General features: G+C 41.4%; 1 protein-coding gene and 1 long non-coding RNA gene across 2 annotated transcripts; both read right to left on the bottom strand.

Moving 5' to 3' along the window:
* Positions 1-46: 46 nt before the first annotated feature.
* On the bottom strand, positions 47-14,186 carry LOC143498953 (E3 ubiquitin-protein ligase TRIM35-like). The gene is made up of 7 exons (XM_076993861.1): positions 14,126-14,186; positions 13,505-13,984; positions 13,063-13,158; positions 12,722-12,952; positions 12,359-12,381; positions 3,130-3,248; positions 47-1,848 (listed from the first exon to the last, which is right to left on the bottom strand). Exons 2-7 carry the CDS (start codon positions 13,907-13,909, stop codon positions 1,301-1,303), a joined length of 1,422 nt encoding a protein of 473 aa, XP_076849976.1. The 5' UTR covers positions 13,910-13,984; positions 14,126-14,186; the 3' UTR covers positions 47-1,300.
* A 3,077-nt stretch (positions 14,187-17,263) lies between these two features.
* On the bottom strand, positions 17,264-18,488 carry LOC143498974 (uncharacterized). The gene is made up of 3 exons (XR_013126028.1): positions 18,324-18,488; positions 17,557-17,741; positions 17,264-17,338 (listed from the first exon to the last, which is right to left on the bottom strand). It is a non-coding gene; the product is annotated as an uncharacterized LOC143498974 (long non-coding RNA).
* Positions 18,489-19,549: the final 1,061 nt, after the last annotated feature.

Here is a 19,549-nt window from a genome sequence, read left to right as displayed (position 1 = left end):
TTGCGGTGAACATTGAACATTTAATCTCACTCAAATACGTGAAGCTCCGGATGGAGCGCGAGCAGCACTAACACAACACTCGCGCAGACACGAAACTTTAGACAAAGACGAGCACAAGACACTGCGCGAACGCACATTAAATAGGTGAATCACACAGACCCATGTGACCTCGAGACAAGGCACAGGTGATACTAACGAACACGCTCACAAATGCCCCACACCCACGGAAGTACAAACATGAACATAACGACACGCAGACAACGTAGCGGGACGCCCACAGGGAAGGGTCCGGGACTGTTCCGTAACAAACAGAGTAAATGCATGAGTGAAAATGAAATTATTAAACATAATTAAATATTTAGCACATGCCAAAATAATGTTAAAGTAATTGATTGTTTAATTGAATATTTACTAATTGAGTGGTCAGAAACACACATGACATCAGATCAACATGAAATACAAGAACATAGTACAAAGTGGTCTGACTTTTTGTACATAACTATATAATGATCTTAATTGTAGCCTAGTTATTTCATACAGTTGATTTTGTCTCTGTAGCTAATAGGAAGAAGACTGAGGCACATAGAACAGGAGAAGACCATCACCATCACCACCACCACCACCACCACCTTCACCAGCAGAAGAGTAGGCTCTGTGTCTGTCCTATAACGGAGGGAATCCCTGGAGGAAGCTCACCAGATCCAACAACCTCCCAGGACACAAGAGTTTATGATCAAGGCAGCTCACTACAGCTGATCTACTTCAACCCCTGTGTAGTTCATAAACTGTGGAATGATGTTTTCATTTATACGCTCCATTGATACACTCTGAACAATAATATACTGCTACCTTTGCAGTGATTGCTGGTATTATTACTGTAATAGAGCCTTCTGCTGTTGTAAGTACTGAATGGACTTAGATCCTGCATGTTTGTTCTGAGTATCTTCATATAAAGTAAATATGATTATTACTGTTACAGGATGATGAAGGAACAATCTCTGCTGCCTCACAGCAGAACTGAGTGAAATCTGACATAACTTGACAATCACAAAGACAAAACAGCTCAGCAGGGAGCTGTAAACACACAAGGAACACCTCAGAAGATAATTTAAACTAATATATCTGCATTTTACTGTCTAATGGATAGATGAAAAACACCTCAGAAGATTCCTTAAACTAAAACATCAGCATTTTCCTGTCTAATGGATAGATGAAAAACACCCTAATAAAGTATTGTAATAGATATCTGGTCTACAATTATTTCACGATATGTATGAACATTAATTCAAGCCAGGCAACATTAACTTTGCTGTTCCACAGTTACTGATATCTTTGCTGGTAAGATCCTCATAGGAGAGGAACTGTAACTGCAGAATAATGGGAAAACAGTGTCAGTAAAAGTGTGTGTTATAGTGTGCAGGTGTGAACTGGTTAGAAGATCAGTGAATGTCACTTTCCCCCTGTCCCAGTCCAGCTGAACTCTGACACTCTGCACTTTCTCTGTAGGTGTGAAGTAGTGATCTGTCTGTCCTGGGCAGCGTGTCCAGTATTCATCAGTGAATAGTTTATGGTAGTTCAGACTCCACACTGACTCCCAGAACCTCTCCCCCTTTCTCCATTCGGATGCTCTAATTACACCCAGTTCCCAGTCATCACTGTCTCCAACATCAACATCCCAGCAGTGTGTCCCTGAGTTAAAGCCCTCAGAGCCCAGGACACACGCATACTCATCAAATCTTTCTGGATTATCAGGAAGCAGTGAGTCCTGTGGTCTGTATTCTACAGTAGTGAGATCATCAGACAGGTGGAGGTGTGGATGTGCAGTGTTGGGGTCCAGAGTAACAGGGTCTGAGGAGAGAGAACAGAATGAATCATCATGTTCATGTGTTTATGTGATGAGGTCACATCTACAGACTGCAGGCCCTTTACTCTGAGTGAAATGCTGCAGTAGGTTGATAAGAGGGAAGTGATGGTGATGTTGTGTGTTCACCACACACCCCTGCAGTACTTGTGTGCTTGTTGTTTTGACACTTGAAATTGTGTCTGTTTTATTCATTAATATATTTCTACATATCTTGGATTCATTATTTGAGTATCACATGTGACACTTAACTAGTGCAGTGTTACTGTTACACTGAGTGTCACACTGCATGTGTGTATTATTAGTGTCTGTGTACTGAAGTGTGTGTGTGTCCTCATTAGTGGGTGGATACCGTTACAGTTCCCCCACTAAAGGGCGCTACTCCCAGAGTGACTAACACCAGTGGACTGTCCCCAGACTGAAGGACGGGACCAGAGGACGAGGACCACAGTGTCCAGACCCCCCAGGAGCAGATCCTCCAGGGAGGAGTCCACCGACGTGCCACAACTACAACACCCTCACCAGGACAACAGGGGGCGACACACACAACAACAAGGACAGACACAGTGACACAGAAAGACAGACACAGGGATGGCAAGGAGCAACAACACTAAGGACAACACAGGGAAAGACACAAAGACAGTGATAGAGTCACAGACAGAAAATGACACAGACTCAAATATGATGACAAGGACACAGAAAGACACAAAGACAGACACAAAGATAAGGGAGGGTCTCAGCTGACACACTTGGTCCCTCAGGGATGGAGATCCATGGAGCTCAGACTCAGGATACCGGACTTCCTATAGACCCCTAGTATCTTCATTTATACAGGATGGAGGAGGAGGCAGGATGGAGGAGCAGGTGGAGGTGGTGATGTCCCAGGGAGAGTGTGTGGTGTGTAGAGGTGGAGAGTGGGTGGTGTGTAGAGGTGAAGAGTGGGTGGTGTGTAGAGGTGGAGAGTGGGTGGTGTGTAGAGGGAGAGAGTGGGTGTTGTGTAGAGGTGGAGAGTGGGTGGTGTGTAGAGGTGGAGAGTGGGTGGTGTGTAGAGGTGGAGAGTGGGTGGTGTAGATCTCCTCATGGACTGACTGTCTCTCCTCAGACCAGCAGTCAACTGGTCGTCCCCCTCACTGTTTATACTAATACAGCCTTTAATACTGGAATAGTTCATGTACCAAACACACAATGTTAATGTTTCTCTCTCTATAGAGTTCTAATTGTGAGGAGAACAGAATTACTCTAATTAATCAAAGAACACCAAAACTCACAGTACTGGAGAATCTCCTGCATTCTCTCCCAGACTCTGAACTTCAGGTTGGAAAGATGTTTTGCTACATTGATCAGAGCTCCTGACACCATCTCATGTTCCTTTGGGGTGTGATGAACTCTGGAAATGTATAAAGCTGTATTACCATTATAATATATGTAACGGACTGACTAGGAAGTTGAAATAAGTTAACCAATACTGAATACAAAGGGTAAGTGTTTGAGGTTAATTAATAGGAAATATAAAGGGAATACTGTGGGCCAATCAGAAAACCTAGGATCGTCTACGGAGCCAAGGACACCACACCAGAGATGACACCGCACCACTGCTTTGGAATTTGGAGGTTAGGGATAACCTCTTTTTAATGACAAGGTAAGCAAAAATAATTTTTCTTTAAAATAAATAAAAATAAAACAAAACAATCATAACATTCAATAAGGATAATACCTATAGGTAGATTATATATATAATAATAATATAATATATATATACATATATACTCACTAGTTGGTGTCAATTACAATCAGCAATAAAATATCTATATATATTTCAAATAGTTGTACAATATAATTTCTCTTGTGATCTGTGTGTGTGAGTGTAACTAATGTCCGTTTGTTTCACAGGTGGCAGTTGGAATATCCAGTCTGTGGAAAAGTACGCGTTTCTCCTACCGCTCTGCAGATGAATGGAAATTCAGTAACAGCAAACGAATAGTTTCACTTTCACTAATCACAGCTGTCCACAGCGCTTGCAGACTGCTTCCAGAGTCGAAATCCAGGGAGGCTCGCCATCAAATGGAAAAGGGGTCCAATCTGAACTCAATGCAAAACTCCGTGTATCCCAACAGTAAACACTCCCCGTTCAATATAAAGCGCTTCTTGGGTCCACCCGCTCCGCGTTTTAAATTAAAGAGGGCTTTATTGCCAGCACGGCAGTTTTTATCACGAATCACGTTTCTGTTAACTTTCTTACAGAAATGCCTTCTGCTCACGATGGCTGCTCGAACCAAAAGGAAGAACTGGGTCCAGGTCGACAGTATTTCCCGCGCCTATCGATTTAATTAACCACCTTATTGGCTGTAGCGTGTGACGTACTATGGAGGGCTGTGAAATATGCTGGGAATTAAATTAATAATAATTATTAAATAATTATTATTTATCAAGTGAATAAAGTTTCTTTTATAAAGTTACTTTTGTGTCTTTATTTATTTATATGTTCTTAGCTTATTTAATTAAAAAATTAAAATACTAAGCTTTTATAACCTGGGTTACACCCTCCCCGCTTGAACTTATGCACGTCCCTGTGCATCTGTGTGGCTGTGTAGTTATAGGTTTGGGATGGGGACGAGGTAAGTAATCAGGTTCTAGACTGTCTCTCAAGGCTTCTGTGAAAGCTGAGCTCAGACCATGGAATAAGGACTGGACAATGGAGACCATTGGGTTTCCCAACTGAGCATAGTGTAGGCGCTCAGGTTTCTCTCTTTTACGGGTGGACTGCCTGACACAATCTGGGTTACTGGAGTCAGTATCTTCACTCACGTCATTCTGTTCAGCTCCAGGCAGAACATCTTCGGTTTGTCTTTCCGCATCCACTTGAGCACTTGAATCTTGATCTTTCTCAACCTCCAACTCAACAAGGGATTCAGGTGACATTGCAGGTATGTCAGCAGGCTCAATGCTCTCAGGTTTGGATGTTGATGGCAAGTGTACTGAAAGGCTTTCAGGTCTGATTTCTTCACGTGTTCCACTTCTAGGTTCACTGACATTTAAGTTGTCATCAGGAGTATTAGATGAATCACTGGCAGGTAGGTTCTCTTCAGGCAGGTTCTCCTCAGGCAGGTTCTCCTCAGGCAAGTCTTTTGCAAGCAGGTTCTCTTGGATTTCTCTTCTCACAGGTACTTCATAGATAGTAGTGAAACGGGTTGGTCTGACAACTGGTCGCTCTGTGACTCTCTGGTATGGGTGTTCAACATCAAAGTCCCAATCTTGGTTTACAGCTTCTTGTTCAACAGACTGTCGTGTTCTAGGTCTTTGTGGAGGTTCTGAAGCAGGTAGTTCTGGAGTAGTTTCCGGCAAGAAATTACAAGGGAGTAGCAAATCCCTGTGCAAAGTTCTGAGCGGACCATCTTTAGTCTCTGGCTTGACCGTGTAGACTGGAAAGTCTTCAGCCTGTTTCACCACTATGTGGATGTCCGGCTCCCACTTATCAGCAAGTTTGTGCTTTCCACGGAGTCTGACTGCCCTTACAAGGACTCTGTCTCCAACTTCTAGTTTGGAGATCGTGACACGCCGGTCAAATCTGATCTTGTTAGCTTTTGCAATTTTGTCCGCCCCTTGCTTGGCTAACTTGAAACTTTCGTCTAGACGCGACTTAAGATCTTGGATGTACTGGGAATGTGACTTATAATGCTTATTTCTCAGAGGTAAGCCGAATGCTAGGTCTACAGGTAGTTTTGGCTGTCTCCCAAACATTAACTCATATGGAGTATACCCAGTCACATCATTATTTGTGCAGTTGTATGCATGCACCAAGGGTTTGACGAACTGCTTCCACTTTGACTTGTCTTCCTCGTTCAGAACGCCAAGGAGGTTTAACAGAGTTCTGTTGAAGCGTTCTACAGGATTCCCGCGAGGGTGATATGGCGTAGTACGTGACTTGCGGATTCCCATAATCTGACATAATTCCTTAATAACATGGGATTCAAAATCAGGACCTTGGTCACTGTGTAGACATTCTGGGATCCCATAATGTACTATGAAGGTTTCCCAGAGGCATTTTGCTACAGTCTGGGCTTTTTGGTTTGGTGTGGGAATCGCTACAGCATACTTCGTGAAATGGTCTGTAATCACGAGAATATCCTTGGTGTTGCTTCGATCAGGCTCTATGGATAGGAAATCCATGCATACAAGTTCAAGTGGTCTGGTCGAAGTGATGTTCATCAGGGGTGCTGCCTTCTCTGGCAGTGTCTTCCTTCTGACGCATCTGTCACAGGTCTTGATTTTTCTTTCGACGTCATCCGACATCTTTGGCCAATAAAATCGAGATCTTACCAGATGGAGTGTCCGCTCTGTTCCCATGTGACCCATGTCATCATGTAAACTTTTGAGAACAACCGCTCTTAATGTCTCAGGCAAGACCAGCTGGTAAGTAGGACTGTCCTCGTCTAAGCGCTGACGATATAAGATGTTTTTGTACAACCTTAGCTTCTTCCATTGTTTCAGGAAATGGGTGACTTGTGGTAGCTCTCTCCTGACTGTTGGAGGAATGGTCTGCCCCGTCTCCAGCTGGTGGATGATTTCCCTTAAACATGGATCAGCTCTTTGTTGGTTCTGGATCTCTCCCTCAGACATTTGTGGTATTATTGGCAACCCACTTTGTTCTTCATCAACTAAACCATCTGAAATGGAATCTGAAGAAACAACCAGAGAATGTATCTGTGCCACAGTGTCATTGTCATGCTGACATTCATCCAAAGTATGTCTCACAAAATGCTTTTCACAGACAGCTTTGACGACATCTTGGCTCACACAAACATCTGAGTCTTCCAGGTGAGTATTAGCAAACTGATAGATTCGTTCCTGTTCTTTTCTGGAAACAGTGTCGTTGGTCAGCTCACCATGAGGCCTTCTAGAAAGACCATCAGCATCTGAATTTTGCCTCCCAGCCCTGTACCTCAGCTTGAAGTTGAAAGTTGACAGCGCAGCTAGCCACCGGTAACTTGTGGCATCCATCTTAGCAGTAGTGAGGATGTATGTTAGTGGGTTACTGTCAGTCACAACAGTAAATGGGCTCCCATACAAATAGTCACTGAATTTTTCCGTGACTGCCCACTTAAGTGCCAAAAATTCAAGCTTGTGTGCAGGGTACTTCGATTCACTTCTTGATAACCCTCTACTTGCATAAGCAATAACCTTCATTTTACCTTCTTGCTCTTGGTACAAAGCTGCTCCCACTCCGGTTGTACTGGCATCAGTGTGGAGAGCGTACGGAAGCTGGGGGTCTGCAAACCCTAGGACAGGTGCTGAGGTGAGTTTTTCAATGATGGTCTGGAATGAGCGTTCGCACTCAGGAGTCCAGCGACTACCAAATGGTTGTTTTGGATCGTGATACTGCTTTTGTTCTTTCTTGTTTTGGCTACTTCTCCTCAATGGTGGGTATCCAACAGTGAGGTCTGTGAGTGGTTTGACTACACTTGAGTAATTTTTAATAAAGCGCCTGTAGTAGCCTGAAAAACCAAGGAAGGATCTCAGCTCTTTCAACCCTTCAGGTTTTGGCCATGTCTTTAGGGCTTCTACCTTGTCAGGGTCTGTCTCGACTCCATTTTGGGAAACTATGTGGCCCAAATATCGGACGGAAGTTTGAAAAAACTTGCATTTAGTTGGAGAAAGCTTCAAACCATATTCTTTGAGGCGATTCAGAACTTTCAGCAGTCTTGCTTCGTGCTCCTCCAGAGTCTTGGAGAAAACAATCAAGTCATCAAGGAATACAAGGACTTCTTTGAGGTTCATACCACTCATACATTTTTCCATCAAGCGTTGGAATGTGCTTGGCGCATTTGTGATCCCTTGCGGCATACGATTGAATTCCCAAAAACCAAGGGGACACACGAATGCAGTCTTGGGTTTGTCAGCCTCTTCAACTTCAATTTGGTAGTACCCCGATTTCAAATCTAACACTGAGAACCATTTTGATCCTGTGAGGGTGGAAAAGGTCTCCTCTAAGTTTGGAAGAGCATAAGCATCTTTAACCGTTTGAAGGTTCAGCTTCCTGTAGTCTATACAGAGGCGAACGTCGCCATTCTTCTTCCGCACGACTACTATAGGAGACGAAAAGGGGGATTCAGACTCTCTGATTATACCAGCCTGCAGCAGCTCTTGAAGATGCTGACGAACAGCTTCCAGGTCTTGCGGGTGGATAGGTCGAGCTCTGTGTTTGAATGGAGTCTCATCAGAGAGTTTTATGTGATGGTTGACTTTATCAGTTCTCCCATAATCTAGATCATTTTGTGCAAAAACTTCAGGCATGCTTCCCAACATCTTCGTAACGCGCTCTTTCCATTCATTAGAAATGGGTGAATCATCAAAATTAAAATTCAATTCAGGTTTGACTGACATAGGCCCAGCTAAGCTGGATGACTGGGGTAGTATAGCCTGAATAGCATTGAGTTCTGCAATGATGCACTGCTGGGGCATCACTATGTCATGCTCAGATTCATTTTTTAACATCACGGATACTTTTTGGGGTAGCTTAGCAGGAATGTTCACCAAACAGGGCTTTACTAATAGTCCCCCAGGCAAGGTGGAACATGTGGGGTGCTCTAAAACAGCCATAGTGTCTGATGTCTGTTGGTTGACTAAAACATAACCCTCCAAAACCACATCTTCTCCAGCGGGAATGACTTGAGGGTTCTTGCTGTGGAGTTTGACTAACCCATGAGTGAGGTCTTGTTGTTGTTTATGCCTTGCTCTGAGTATTTTTAATACAGCTTCATAACCGTACAAAGGAGGATAGTGTCTTTCCACAACCTTGTCAGTGACGGACATATACAAAACATCTAGAGTATTCGTACCAATGAGGACTTGGGGTTGAGCTTTCGAACTCTCGAAGTCCGGAACGACCAGTGCTAGTGTCGGCACTTCCACCTCCACTCCAACAAATTCTTTGGGAAAAGTGATACTTAGAGCTACATACCCCAGGTAAGGTACCGTCTGTCCATTAGCTCCTTCTACTCCCAGCAGGTCACCAAGTGGGTTCATCTGGTGTGCTGGTAGGTGTTGGTTGGAGAACGATTGGGAGATTGTGGTTACCTGGGAACCAGTGTCGAGTAGACAGTTTGTCTGAGTTTCTTCAATTTTCACTTGAGCTGTACATTTGGTTCCTATCAGTCCTTTAGGTATAGCGCATGACTGTCTTGTTTGTGCACATTTCAGTGAAGCTTGTCGAATATGTGGGTTTTCTGGTTTCCTGATAGTGGGACGTGAATGAGCCCTAGTTCCTGACTGTCCCATGACAGAAACTGGCTTCAGTTTAAAGGACTCTGTTCACCCTCCCATACTCTTTGTCTCTCCCTTAACTCTTTTCTTTTGGCAGTAACTAAAGCAGGGTTAGCTTCAGCTTCGCAATTAGCCACAATGTGTCCATCTTCTCCACAATGGAAACAATACCAAGGCTTTGGCTTTTCACTGGTGTTTTTCTTAGCGTGAGGTTTTCTTTCTTTCCTCTGCGCATGGTCAGGTCTTGTAGGTCTAGGTTTTGTCAGTGGTTCTCCTGTCGAGGATTCTGACTTCACACGGGCTTTTCTTTCACTTTTTTGTGCCAGAATGGAAGTTAGCTGGCTTTTAATTTGAGCTAGTTCTTTCTTTAGTTCACTCATTTCACTGGGAACTGGCTGCACTGGAACTTCACCACTGTTGTCAGTAGTGTGTAAGTGCAGTGCTGCTTTTTGTTTTACTATGCCTAGATCAGGGGTGCCCACAGTTTTCAGCTTGCGAGCTACTTATAAGATGACCAAGTCAGAAAGATCTACCGGGGGTGGCGGCGAACGTAATTTGTTGAGCGGGGATGGGGGGGGGGTGGCGAACGTAATTTGTTGAGGGGGGGGGTGGCGAACGTAATTTGTTGAGCGGGGGGGGGGGGGGGGGGGGGGGGGTGGCGAACGTAATTTGTTGAGTGGATTGCAGATTGGCTACCGTGAATGTCAATCAAAATACAACCGTCAGTGCAGATGTGTGATTCATCTACTACTATTTTATGTGACGCGATCTACGCACATTCCTTCGCGATCGACCGACACTTCCTTCGCGATCGACCGGTCGATCGCGATCGACGTAATGAGCACCCCTGGCCTAGATGCTGTTTTCTTCGTGCAACTTTAGCTTCCTGCTTGGTTTCAGCTGTACGCAGTAACAGCAGTATATCAGCAAATGGTGGGGGGTGTTTTAGCTTGTGTTCTAACTGTAGGTCTGTTAGCAAACTTTCATTCCAGCAGCCCCTGCAAAACTGCTTAAGGAGATGCTGGTTCATGTCACGAGCCTTAACTCCACCTGCTCTTTCAGCTTGACTCAGTACAGACTGAAGGCGTTGCAAGTAAGCTGAAGGTTTTTCTCCTGCATCTTGCAGGGTGCCCATGAACTGCGCAAACAACTCTTCTCCATCCTCTACAGTACCATAGGCTGAATCCAACAGCTGCAAGTATGTTGTGGCTGAAGACTCTGGACTTATGTGTTGGGACGGAACTTCTAACGGGTTTTGATCTGATGTTTGGTCGGGGCTCGATGCAGGATGAAAGTCCATTTTTGACTCAACCACATCGGGTGTGTCAATGATACCACCTATCTGATCCAGGGCTTCTCTTAAGACTTCTTCTAGATCCCTCCCACTTAGTTTAGCTACTCTCTGTAGCTCACCTACATAAGTGTGAGTAATCTTACTACCCACCCCCCGACTGTAAACACTCGCTAGAGCTCGTACGCAGCACACAGTATTATCAGTGAGTGTACAGCGGTAGGGTAGAAGGGGTTCTAATGTCTGCAAAGCAGAACCGGAACTGTATTCTACAATTACTTGTGAATGTAGCTCGGAACTAACGTCATCTATTTTTAGCGTCCTATTTATGGAACCATGTTCTTTCAGAAATGCAAGCACCTCTTCATCATAGTCTGGCCCAGTTAATCCATTAACTACCACAGAGTTAGAGACTTTTACACCATTACATTCAATGAACTCCATTGTTAGCGTGTGAAACAACTTAGCTTGATTAGGCAGTGGTTCAGTGCTGCTCTCGGGTGTGCGTAAATAGGCTCCTGGCTGGCTCGCCAAGTTTTATGTAACGGACTGACTAGGAAGTTGAAATAAGTTAACCAATACTGAATACAAAGGGTAAGTGTTTGAGGTTAATTAATAGGAAATATAAAGGGAATACTGTGGGCCAATCAGAAAACCTAGGATCGTCTACGGAGCCAAGGACACCACACCAGAGATGACACCGCACCACTGCTTTGGAATTTGGAGGTTAGGGATAACCTCTTTTTAATGACAAGGTAAGCAAAAATAATTTTTCTTTAAAATAAATAAAAATAAAACAAAACAATCATAACATTCAATAAGGATAATACCTATAGGTAGATTATATATATAATAATAATATAATATATATATATATATACTCACTAGTTGGTGTCAATTACAATCAGCAATAAAATATCTATATATATTTCAAATAGTTGTACAATATAATTTCTCTTGTGATCTGTGTGTGTGAGTGTAACTAATGTCCGTTTGTTTCACAGGTGGCAGTTGGAATATCCAGTCTGTGGAAAAGTACGCGTTTCTCCTACCGCTCTGCAGATGAATGGAAATTCAGCAACAGCAAACGAATAGTTTCACTTTCACTAATCACAGCTGTCCACAGCGCTTGCAGACTGCTTCCAGAGTCGAAATCCAGGGAGGCTCGCCATCAAATGGAAAAGGGGTCCAATCTGAACTCAATGCAAAACTCCGTGTATCCCAACAGTAAACACTCCCCGTTCAATATAAAGCGCTTCTTGGGTCCACCCGCTCCGCGTTTTAAATTAAAGAGGGCTTTACTTGCCAGCACGGCAGTTTTTATCACGAATCACGTTTCTGTTAACTTTCTTACAGAAATGCCTTCTGCTCACGATGGCTGCTCGAACCAAAAGGAAGAACTGGGTCCAGGTCGACAGTATTTCCCGCGCCTATCGATTTAATTAACCACCTTATTGGCTGTAGCGTGTGACGTACTATGGAGGGCTGTGAAATATGCTGGGAATTAAATTAATAATAATTATTAAATAATTATTATTTATCAAGTGAATAAAGTTTCTTTTATAAAGTTACTTTTGTGTCTTTATTTATTTATATGTTCTTAGCTTATTTAATTAAAAAATTAAAATACTAAGCTTTTATAACCTGGGTTACATATATTATTATATATCGTATTCAAATTATTTATCATTTTAATTAACACGTGAAAAATCTTTTACTGGAAATGTATAAAGCTGTATTATTATCTTTCATTAAACATATCAGTGTATCTTTCCACTTTTTGCACATCATCAGTATCAATGTATTTTTATTTTCTCAAATACCTTCTTCATATATCATATTTCTGAAATAACAGAGACCACATACTGAAGATCTGAATGTATCAGAATAACTTCACAAACACAATGTGTAACACAATATATCAAACAGAAATAATAATCACTTACTGTTTCAATGTGGACGACACGTTCTGAGAAGGAAACAGAGGGACAAACACAGAAAATGAAATCAAATTTTAGTCATTTTGTTTATATGAGGGTCAAACATGCATCTTCCTTATATGATAATAACATCAATGTGTCTAAAGACCCTTACACACACACACACACACACACACACACACACACACACACACACCCAAAAATAAATGTCAAAACATTTTACTTATGCATGTGTGTGTGTGTGTGTGAGAGAGAGAGAGAGAGAGGTAGTGAAAGATGGCCAGTGAGTGATTCTTTTTCTTCTACATTGGTGTATTTAACATGTTTTGTACGTCTGTTTAAGTGAGAGAGAGACTGAGTGATTCTTACTAGTAAGAACGGGATGTTCTCAGCTTCCATCTCCTTCTCTGTGTTTCTGATTTGATCTGAAAGAGATGCTATTTCTCCACTCATTTCCTCAATCTTCCTCCTCATCATGTGACTCTTCTGCTCCTCTTCCTCCTTCAGTGCAGCTATTCTTGCTGCTTCTTCATCTCTTAGAAACTGGTGGATCTTCTCAAACTCCTCCTTTATCTGCCTCTCTGTGTGCTGGGCCTGATACTGGAATGGGAGATGATGAGGAAATATAAACTGTCCAAATGTATGTGTTTCATTATGGTGTACGTGGACAGTGATCACAGCACCATTCAGAACACAGAGTGACCTTTCACCTTAATGTGTGCTGCTGTTTTCTCACAGGCTTGTTTATGTTCCTCTAAGATCTTCATATGCTGCTGTAGAGACTCCAGTGAGATCTTGAGTTTGATCTGTAAAATATGGGTTTAGTAGAGGACAGTGTGAGTCTTACAGGACTCATCACTGTAGCTATATAGATGTGCTGGAGATTACAGAGATTAACGACTGGACAGAATGGCATGTTTACTATGATTCCTTTTCATCCTTTTATTATCAAAAGGATATGTTTGATACTTTGTAGGAGGTTGTAAATCAATATTTTATTTATATTAAGTTTCACTGGGAATGAAGTTATGATTTAGTTTTCGGAAATCTCATCATCTGACAAATTTAACCTAGACTGTCTAACAAATATTTCAAGATCATTTTAAATATTGGAAAAACATTACAGTTAAAACATTAGTATATATTTCATACCTTAAAGTCACACACAGCTTCATCTACTCGACAGCAATCATGAGTTTTATGTGCCATTGAAATCCAACACACCACACACACAGGCTGTAGATCCTCCAGACAGAAGACTTTGAGTTTCTCATCGTGCAGACTGCAGAGCACCTCAGACCCTGCTGAAGATCTCTGACTCCTGCTCGCTAGAAAAGACTCACACAGGTTCTTTAGTGCAAGATTACAGGGAGGATCATCTCTTGAAGATCTTCTCCTACAAACTGGACATTCTTGAGATCCCTTGGTTTCCCAGAACTGCTGCAGACAGGTTTTACACACACTGTGGCTACATGACAGTATAACAGGATCCCTGAAGATGTCACAGCACACAGGACATGAAAACTCTTCTTCTGACAGAGTGTTTGTAGCAGCCATTTCCTCCAACAGCTGCTGTGCTGTTTCTCTGTAATGTCTCCTTCCGTACAAACTTCACTTTCACTTTTAGATCTTCTGTAATAAACACAGTAGCACAGGAGAGAATCAGTCACTGTAGTCCTTTATCCAGCTGAGGGAGTTTAGACTCCTTTCAGAAATAAGACAGAAAGAAGTAAACAACAGAGTTAAGAGGTTCTCATAATATTTATAACTCACCTGAACGCATAATTAATAAAAACTATGTGTGTAATTCCCAGATTTACTTCCTCAAACAGGCAGGTGTGTACAGGGAGGAGGAGCTTCTGTTTAAGAGTTAATAAGCTGGTAAACATACATGATTTCTCCACCAGATGGCGACAGTTCATTACGACTAAGTGAATCAGGCGACCCTCATCTGTCTCTGTATTGGCAGAGTGTAGAGAGCTGCAGCTGTAGAACAGATCACTGTTAGGATGTGTTCAATGGTCATACAAGAATGACTAAACTCAGTAGATCAAAATATGAATCAGATCTCATTTCAGCATATTTTAAATATGAAAATATTAAATTACATTAAACACTTGTTGTCATGTCATTAAAATCTAAACTCCTGATACTGGACCAGCACTGGAGTAACATCACAGATTGATCACACTGTGTTAAAAGGGCAGAAACCAATAGAGCAGAGAGTGGAGGAACAGCTCCATACAGAGAGAGATGGAGATGAAAAAGAGACCTGAAGAGAGAGAGACAGAGAGAGAGAGAGAGGAGACAGGAGGACATTATGTGTGAGAGTGAGACAGGAGACAGAGAGACTCCTGCACTGGAGGAGCAGAGAGGAAAAATAGATCAAACATGGAGCACCTGAAGATAATGAGAAATGTGAGTCACATGACCAGATCTCTCTACTCTGTTATTATGATTGGTGGATAAAGTTCAGAGAGGCCCAAGTCATCAAATCACTGAGAGTTATCATATCAAAGTTTTTGTATACTGACATTAATTCAATATCTGTTCCTTGGCTCTCGTCCTCTGTGTTTATAGATGATGTTACATGTTTTAATTGTGTATTGAAGGTGTTGAGTCAGGAGTGTGTGAGAGAGAGGCAGCTAGAGACACTCCAGCAGAAACAACCACAGCTGAAAGTACTGAGAACTCTGGACTATTGTTACTAATGATTAGATGAATGATTGGAGAGGTTTGAGCCTACAGTGAGAATAGTGAGTTATCACTTCATGGTTTCTACAACAAGATTAATTCACTCACTGTTCCTTGGCTCATGCCCTCTGTGGTTAAAATGTTGATGTTACATGTTTTAATTGCATATTTTAGAAGGTGTTGAGGCAGGAGTGTGTGAGAGACAGTGGCAGACACAGTTTGAACAGTCAGCAACGTAGGACAGAACCCAAGAGGGGCCCATCCTCAGTAGATCAGGAACAGCAACACCAGATCTTAACACTAACGCTAGTGTCCGTTTGTTACAGCTCAACAGTGCAGTACTGAGAAGAGAGGAAGAATTTGAAAACACCAGGAGGTCCTTAGACACCATTGAAATGATATTACACTATTTGCAAACAATGATAGCAGAGCTTTGCAGTGGAGAAGAATGGAACGGTCAAGTGAAGGAGCCCTCACTAAAAAGAGTGATGGAGACATCTGTACAGTGTCACACTGAGAGGAAGATACACTCCACAACAGAAAGAGAGTGATCACTCTCACTTAGGAGAACAGAGGAAGAGAGAAAGGTGGACCTGACCTGGGAGAAGAATGAAATGGAACGAGATCTCCAGAAAATAAAGGACAGAGTGACCTATTTGGAGAGATTCATAATTAGGGGTGTCACGATTTCGATATTTAATTAAAATTGATCGAAATTATGTCACGATCTAAAGCCTCAAAGTCAAAAAGAGGATCGACAATCTGGTTTATACTGACGCTTTGCGAGCGGCGCGAGGGTCCGCGTGCTGAAAATGACGTAATCGCTGTGGCTCCGCACATGCACGAGAGCCTCACGCACAGGCAATTCGGGAGGTCGTTCACCTCTCGAATTTTGTAACTTTGCACGCCCTGCGCTTCAGCGCAATGCACAAAGTCATGTTTGCTGGGCTCATACACCTTTACAAGGTGGAATTAAAGCACTTCACATTCTCTCATGTTTAGTCCTGGAATTACAAGAGGCTCGTATTTGTTAACATAATACAAGAGAACTGTTCAGTCAGATAGCCATTTGTTGTGAAACGAAGTAATTACAATTTCAAGCACTTTCAAGTACTTTAGCCAAAATTCCAGCACTTTTCACATCTGAAACACAAAGCAAAATTAAAATTCGTCAGGTAAATGTTCCTTCCTGTTTTTGAGGGGTGTTTCTTTATACTACCACATATTGTTTCGGACAACACTGCAAAGAATGTGACGCGGCAAGTATAAATGCCTCCACAGTTCGCAGAGGTTCGCGCGAGGTGGGCGGAGTCGAGTGCTACGGTCACTCCAGAGCCGTATAGAGAGAGAGTCGCGACAACGGAAGTTCAAAACGCTTGATGGTCACGTGATTCACGGAGGCTTCAGATAGTTCCAGGAAGTTCAATTTGAGTGCACAAACACACAGACAGAACTGCGATTTGAGGATTATTCTGAACATATGGCGACCAACTTTAGGCTAATTTTAGAGCATATTGCTGTTTAATGCTTTGATTGTTTTATAATTGTTATATATTACGTTCATTTATATATTTAGAGGGACAGGAAGGGGTGAGAAATTCAGATTAGAATAATTTTCTAACATTAACATATCTTTAAATTATGGTTATTTCTGTAATCCCATGGTATTGGGGACCTAAGTAATCTAAATGACTAATGTACATTCTCTGACAGAAGGAAAATTTTCTTTGACTTCATTGTGCAGAAATATACTTTAAAAGGGTACATTAAAACAAATTACATTTACATCCAGAAAGTATATGACATTAAAATACATTGATAAATTATATATATCTTGTCTTTTTAATACACTTATTTACAACAATTAATTCATTAAATAAATCTCTAATAATCTCAAATATGAACATCGTCAAGCAGTTTTTCTGTGTCTTTTCCTCCGTGTTGTTTGTGTAGTGTCCACCATGGTTTGCTGTGTTGCATGGGGATGCTCCAATCAAGCAAAAATGTATGGTTTCCCCACTGATACTGAGAGGAGAAAAAAATGGTTGTCTCAACTAAGCAGTAGCAATCTTACCCTCACTAAAGATTACAACAGCAAATATATATGTGAGGTAAGCATCAAACACTGCATTTGCACTTTTCACAATAAACACACCATTGGAAAGCTTAATGCATCATTTATTAAAATACAGAATAGTGAACAAAAAAAATCAAAGACTCCAGACAGACTCGGGTGCAGGTTGAGGGTGCTATCTAGTTGCAGGCTCCATTGAATCCCCTATGGTTCTTTGGCTTAAAGAGAGAGAGGAGAAAAAGACAGGAGAAAATTATTATTATGAGTATTGATGTTATATGAATTTGAACTTGTTGCACATCCTTGGTTGTTTTTTATACGTGTAATGAGTGTATACGTATCCAGTAAGTGTTCTCTAATACTGTGTATTCACCCACTATGGGATATGTATATGGGTAGACAAAACTGAGTTGTCATGTGTGAGGAGTAAACTCACATCACTCTGCAGGCACATTTTGAGGCAGACCAGTTCATCAGAACCAAACAGGGCAAGACCAGGCTGAGAGCAGATGCTGTTCCCACCATTTTTGTGCATCGCCCCGCACTCAGAAAGAGGAAGTCCCCTGCACTACGATGCACCACTGGACCTGTAAAGACAGGGCCCATAGCTGCTGATCACAGCTATAGTGTTGACACAGGTATAATAAGTATGAACTCCTAATAATTATATTATTTCTTTAAGTGACAGAATATTTAAAACTTAATCACACTAAATAGTATATGTCTTTTATATCCAGCAGTTTCAAAAACTGAGTAAATACGTTAATAAAATAAAATAAAAATAAATAAAACGAAATAAAAAGGAAAATAAAATAAATAAAAGGATAAATAAATAAAATAAAAGGAAATAAAACGTTAGCTGGTACTCCAAAATGGATATCTTCATTTCACCTCCTCGACCCAACACACTCTACAATCATACTCAAATGTTATATTTAACCAATACTTATAGCTACCCCGCAAAAACATCGTGTTTAGGTGAGATGGCATTAAGAGAGGAATTTACTATTAATAGGCTGTCGGTCGTTAATGTGAAATCTCGCTAACCGTATTCGCGTTGTCTTAGCATAGATTTAGTTCCCTAAATCTGCTTATTAAGAGGTGGATAATTCACTAAAATGATTTAATTCACATTTTAATGCACATGCTAATTTGATTCTGATGTCCTTATAATACACAATCTGATTTTTTAAGCGTACTAACCTGTAAAAGTGTATCACAGATGGTCCACTGCTCCAGTTTGACTGCGCTGCTCGTATTTGCTGCTAACTTCCGGGAACTATTGACAGGCTCCACGATCCGCCATTGCTGTAAAAAACTGGTCCATTGGAGTGAACGGAGTTGACGCGACTCTCTCTCTCTATAGGGCTCTGGGTCACTCGTGAAAGTATAAGGGGTCGCATCTTACAACTAAAGTGTTACCCTCCATGTATGAAGACATTAAAGAAATAGTTTTTTAAGAAATTTTGGTAGGATAGAGTTGTTATGTACGTAAATTAGAGCGTAAATGGCGATCTACTAAGTTGGAAGTATTCTACTGTGCCTGGAAGGATAGCATCATTGACTACAAACGGGCACTCGCTAAAGCACGCTCAGCATACCTAGCCTCACTGATAGAGAAAAATAAAAACAATCCTAGATTTCTTTTTAATACTATTTCCAAACTTACAAAAAATCAAGCAGGCGCAGAACCTCAGATTCCAGTAAACCTCACTAGTAATGTATTTATAGATTTTTTTGATAATAAAATAGAGAATATTAGACAAAATATAAAACCTTTTATTAGCAATACAACTGGTATGTCATCTGGTTTGGTTGACATCGATTTAAATCGCATACTGGGAGAAAAACTTGATGCTTTTCATCCACTCCCACAATCAGAATTAGAGAAAATAATTTCTTCCTTAAATTGTGCTACCTGCACACTAGACTCTGTTCCATCAAAGTTATTAAAAGAGGTATTACCAGCGGTAACTGAACCTCTTCTAACTATAGTTAACTCATCCATTACAATAGGTCACATGCCCAAATCATGTAAATTAGCAGTTATTAAACCTCTAATTAAGAAACCAAATCTTGATCCTACTGTACTATCTAATTATAGACCCATTTCAAACACATCATTTATATCTAAGATCATAGAAAAAGCTGTTGCCCAGCAATTATGCCTATATCTGCATAGGCATCACATATTTGAAAAGTTCCAATCTGGTTTTAGGCCCCATCACAGTACTGAAACAGCATTAGTTAAAGTAACAAATGACCTCCTCCTTGCTTCAGATCAAGGTTATGTATCGCTGTTAGTGCTTCTTGATCTTAGTGCAGCTTTCGACACAATTGATCGTAGGATCTTGCTAGAAAGGTTAGAACGCTGGGTTGGAGTCTCTGGCACAGCCCTTTCATGGTTTCATTCTTACTTAACAAATCGC

Source organism: Brachyhypopomus gauderio, unplaced genomic scaffold (genome assembly GCF_052324685.1).
Source record: "Brachyhypopomus gauderio isolate BG-103 unplaced genomic scaffold, BGAUD_0.2 sc127, whole genome shotgun sequence".
NCBI lineage: Eukaryota > Metazoa > Chordata > Actinopteri > Gymnotiformes > Hypopomidae > Brachyhypopomus > Brachyhypopomus gauderio.
The sequence above is the reverse complement of the archived record's forward strand: the minus strand, read 5'-3'. Positions and strand labels throughout refer to the sequence as shown.

Bases quoted from the DNA above. Each gene is read 5' to 3' on its own strand.
- LOC143498953 (XM_076993861.1), bottom strand. From the start codon at position 13,909: ATGGCTGCTACAAACACTCTGTCAGAAGAAGAGTTTTCATGTCCTGTG. The intron at 3,249-12,358 runs GTAAGTGATTAT...ATACATTTCCAG, and splicing joins GTGTCGTCCACATTGAAACA to AGTTCATCACACCCCAAAGG. The intron at 1,849-3,129 runs GTGAGTTTTGGT...CTCTCTCCTCAG, and splicing joins GCAGGAGATTCTCCAGTACT to ACCCTGTTACTCTGGACCCC.